General features: G+C 49.4%; 1 protein-coding gene across 1 annotated transcript; it reads left to right on the forward strand.

The window, feature by feature from the left end:
* Positions 1–1,713: 1,713 nt before the first annotated feature.
* bhlha9 (basic helix-loop-helix family, member a9) lies at positions 1,714–3,280 on the forward strand. Its single transcript, XM_080482705.1, has one exon. It carries the CDS (start codon positions 1,929–1,931, stop codon positions 2,796–2,798), a length of 870 nt encoding a protein of 289 aa, XP_080338831.1. The 5' UTR covers positions 1,714–1,928; the 3' UTR covers positions 2,799–3,280.
* Positions 3,281–5,137: the final 1,857 nt, after the last annotated feature.

Consider the following 5,137-nt stretch of genomic DNA (forward strand, 5'->3'; position numbering starts at 1 on the left):
AGCACCTCTAAATTACATGGCCCTTAAACCTGAGCGGCAGAGGGAGCAGCGGCGGCGAGGGAGATGGCCGCTGCAGGGACGGCTAATTGCAAGGACGATTGAAACCGACGCCAGATAAGAAGGCTCTTTTCTTCCCAGACTCCACAAAGAGGAGGAAACAGATTAGGACACTTGGATGAATGTGCAATTTGTCACGGGCATCAGTGGGACTGATATTCAGGGAACATTTATTTAAACGAATGTCCCTCGTTGCTAATTGCTGAGAAAAAGCAACAGCCGCTCATTATGTAACGCAGAGGAAAAAGAATGTGGTGAAATTCCGGTCCAGGAAAGTCGGGAAGCTCACACGACTGTTACTGTGAACATTTCTCACCGCAGGAAGACACTCGCCACGCAGTTATGTTCGTAGTTCACGACAACGTCAAAGATTTCCAAGTGAATAAAATCCACTTTCCAATCACCCAAATAGAGTAAAGAATAAAGCCAAGCCCAGACAACGTCAGAGAAATTAAAAGTATTATGAATTTTATGAAGAAGTATTAAGAACGATCATGAGAATGCAAAAGCTACAACTCAATGTAAAAGTTGCAACGCAAATGTAAAAGCCAGAATAAGAGTGCCGGCTGACTGGACATGGATCCGGACTGAGAGTCACAGAGATCAAACCCTCTGATCAATAAATTCCTTTAATCTCCTCCTGTTGTCACTATTGTTATTGTGTTGTGACTTTTATTTGATCTTTGTGTTTGTGTTGTTACTTTTGTATTTGTGTTGGGACTTTTAAATTTTTGTTATTTCTCTTCTTCGTGGAGACATTTGCATTTCTGTTGTGACTTTTGTACTTGAATTTTATGTCCCTTTTCAAATTATGGTTTTTCCATTTGTGTTGTGACTACTCATTTTTTAAAGATGTACTCATATTTGGACTTTTTTTTTCATATTAGGACTTTTATATTTGTATCATGAATTTTATTTGATAATTGTGTGGTAGCAATTGTATTATAATATCTGCATTGTGAATTTTGGATTAATCTTTTTCATTTAGTTTTTTCTTGTGCTTTGCATTGAGAAATTTCATGGCCAGAATGGGATTCTTGGGATTTCTGTAATATCTCCATAAGAGAAAAGGAATTTGGAGACCGACTCAGCAGATAATAAAAACAATAGTAATACCTAATATGATGAAAAGTGAAAAGAGTAAGACATTACTGTGCAAAGCAATAATTCATAACAAAGCTACATGCAAGACTCCAAGTGACTCGCAGTAACTTGATTTTCAAAGTTGATGGAAAGTAGAAAGACATAATTGTTGTAGGAGATTATAGTTGTGATGAAGAGTGGAAAACCGCCAAATAAAATCCGTCTATTAGGATGTTAAAGGAAGTGTGAGCTTAAGTGCTGTCAAATAATGAGTATGTTTTGCTTGTGTTTTACACTGACAAGAAGTGTTGAAACACTTCGGTAAGAACCTCCGAGGGATGTGAGGGAGAGTCAGGAGAAGGAGGAGGAGGAGGAGGAGGAGGAGGAGGAGGTGACAGTGCCATTTACCTGGAGGGCACCATAAACCTGAGAGAGAGAGAGAGAGAGAGAGAGAGAGAGAGAGAGAGAGAGAGAGAGAGAGAGAGAGAGAGAGAGAGCACCATTCTTCACAGGTGACTGTACCATGTGACTTACAGCTCTTTAAAAAGCAGGCCAACCTGTCTTGTTGAGGTACAAGTAATCACAAGGCACCAGAGGAGTCAGAGGAGGAGGATACCTGGGCTGTCGGCTCAGCAGCAAACACCGACAGCCCCACCAGTCCCGCCGAGGAGCTGCTGGGAAGTGTGACGAGGACCGTCAGGACAGGCAGAGCTCACAACACCAACGACAGAGTCTCTGGACTGCGAGTACCATCGAAGCAGGAGGAGCGCGTCGATACCGTCGACAGGATGAGCTGCAGCAGCGTTGCGGGTTCAGAGTTTTCAGAAGAGGAACTGGAGCTCGGCGCGCTGGACCAAGGCGAAGACGAGGAGAGTACCAAGGCAACGTTCCAAGACAGCGAGGGTTCGACCAGCAGTCCCAGCGACCCCGAGGAAGGTCAGACCAAGAAACGCAACAGACCCGTCCGGTCCAAAGCTCGCAGAATGGCCGCCAACGTCCGAGAGCGAAAACGCATCATGGACTACAACCAGGCCTTCAACGCCCTCCGAGTCGCCCTGAACCACGACCTCAGCGGAAAGCGACTCTCGAAGATCGCCACGCTGCAGAGGGCCATCAACCGCATCTCTGCGCTGTCGGTGTTCCTCAGCTCGAACCCGCCGGGCAAGCCCTGCAGCCACCGGGAGTGCAACCGGTCGACGGCGGGGCCGGCAGGGCCGGCGCCGTCCCGCCTGGAGCAGACCAGAGTCCCGGTTCCCCGCCTGGAGCACCAGGCCTACGTTCCCTGGCACGCGTCCATCTCCCACCAGATGCAGCCGCAGCCGGGCGCCAACGCCCACCGGCTGCCTGCGGAGCCCCACGTCTACATGGACAACGCGCTGTCGTCCTGCCCGCCGTCGCCGCACTACCCCTGCTACCCCGCGGAGGGACCGCTGTACGGACACGGACACTGCGGCAGCGCTCACGACCGCCCGACCAGCCCGCTGCGGTACCCCCAGGCGGGCGAGGGGTTGGGGTACCAGCCCGGGGTGTGGGCCTCCTGCACCCAGGGATACATGGACACTTTCGTGGAGCCGTCGGCGGCTCTGGGGCTGCCGTGGCAGGTGAGCTACCTGCAGGAGCCGGAGCACAGCCTCCCTCTGTGCGCCGACGTCCTGTGACCCGCCGCCGCCGCCGCCGCCTCCTCCGGCCTCGAGGACCGACGAGCACCGGCAGACTTTCCAAACCGTCTCAGGGACAAAACTCATGTGAACTTTTTGTGCTGCTGCCGTGTGCACAGGTTCACTGTGGCAACTTAGACTGCAGAATGTTTGTATACCCTGGTGAAAGTATTTCAGTCAGTGCATTTCAACACCTCTCATGTAAACAATGTTTTTGTTGTTTTATACTGCGGGAGCATAACTGACAGAATGATCTTGGCATATCTCGAAATGGTGTTGCATCACGAGACTGCAAAGAGCGACTGATCTAATAAATGCAAAAGAAAAACAACTTTTGCAGGTGCTTTATGACAGAAATGTGACAGAGATGTGCGGCACTTGTTTGTGTATCCGTTCCCTGAAATGCCTGAAAAGTAAGTCGCAGCTGTGTGGGAAGCTGTGAAGAGCTTGTGCATCATTTTTCTACTTGAAAATTAAATGTTACACTCAAAGGTATTGTTCCGTCCTTTCATAGCAAACTAGCAGCTAATGGATGTAAATACTTCTGCTCAACCTGAACGTGCATGAATCTGTGTGTGTGTGTGTGTGTGTGTGTGTGTGTGTGTGTGTGTGTGTGTGTGTGTGTGTGTGTGTGTGTGTGTGTGTGTGTGTGTGTGTGTGTGTGTTTGATTATAGCCTAAGGTTGCTCGCCCGCACCGTTCTGAACGTGAGATGACAGAGGTCCTTCACTCAGTTGAGAAATGTCCCTGCAAGTCCATTCTTGTCATTCTTCTGGGAGAAGAGAAGCGAAGGTGTTATTTACACGCAGCAAAAAAAAAAATCAAACCATGAGTAGACACAGAGACACGGAGCATCACTTAACAACAGTCTTTGTTCTTTTTAAAAACAAAAAAAAATTCTTTCACAAATCGATAACCCTTGCAGACGTATTAAAATCCGTTGTTTCCGTCCCTTCTTGCCTGTTGCTCGTCGATACAGTTAAACTCAGACGACCCGACGCTGCAGGAGCGGCGTTCAGTTTATAATCAGAGGGTCAGCGAAGCTTCGTGATTAATACGAACCAACAACATTTCCCCCCCTAGTCCAACCCCCTGGTGTTCCTCATGTCAGCTTTCCCTCCCCTGCAGAGCCGCACGTGATGGAAAACAGCTTTAATATGAGAGTTCCGGGACGGAGTCCACCGACAGATTTATGTGGGCGCAGGAAGGAAGAGCGGCGTCCCGTCATCAGCGCGGTGAAATCCCCTCGCCGGGCTGCAGCGGCCCGCAGGTGGAACTGGGTGTGTTAGGGTCTTTTTTGTTGTTGTTTTGAACGTCCTGGAGGTCTCTCTCTCTCTCTCTCTCTCTCTCTCTCTCTCTCTCTCTCTCTCTCTCTCTCTCCCCAGAAGCCCTGGAGCTGCTGCTGAGAAACACTGCAGGCTGAGAGGAGGAAGAGACGCTGCGGCGCAACAACAATTAGTTGGCAGGAAGAGGGGGGGGGGGCAAAAAAGAAAAAGGGGGCAACACGGACAAAGAGAGATGAATGGAGAGGAGGAGTAAAGTAATAGGAAGAGGAGGATGTAGCTGGTGAGGAGAGTGAGCAGACGCCGGGTTTCCTGCACAGACGTGAATCAGTGGAAAACGTTGAGTCACCTGCAGGAGACGAGTGAGGCTGAAGGCTCAATGACGGCACGTCTCTTCCTCCTCCCATCTTGGCAAGGAGACGCACCTCGGCCGGGCTGAGGCGTCTGTTTATCCCCTCGTCTGGGTCACAAGAGCGGCGAGTGAAAGTGCAAGAGATCTGTGTGTTATTCTGCTTTCTACTGTCCAACCTGCGGTTTGAAAAAAGAAAGTGTCATATGAAAACTACAAATGGAAATGTGTTTTACTTGGATTTAAAGTGACAGACCAACATACTTTGTTTTTTTTTTACAAATAAAAAACTGAAAAGTGACGCGTGCAGAAGTATCGATGCCTCCTGAGTCAATACTTCAGGTGCAGTGTCATTTGCGACTCTTTTGCGGTTTGTCTCTACCGGAGTTGTACATCGACAGACTGAATTGTTTGTCGATTCTTCTCTGCTAAGCAGCTCCAGCTCAGTCAGATTGGATGGAGACGGCTGGCGAACCACCGGTCCTGCCAGAGGTTTGATTCTGTCCGTTCTAACGAATCAATATGCTTCGATGCAGACGTTTCCATCGGCGCTCTGGCTGGATGTTTCCGGTCGTTGTCCTGCTGGAAGATGAATCTCCGCCTGACTCAACTGTTTTCAGACCCCGAAGTTTGTCTTGCATTTACCTCCAGCGACTCTGAGCCGCCTCCCCGAGGACAGGCAGCCCCGCAGCATGATGCTGCCGCCGC

This window comes from Lipophrys pholis (assembly GCF_963383615.2).
Source record: "Lipophrys pholis genome assembly, chromosome: 16".
NCBI lineage: Eukaryota > Metazoa > Chordata > Actinopteri > Blenniiformes > Blenniidae > Lipophrys > Lipophrys pholis.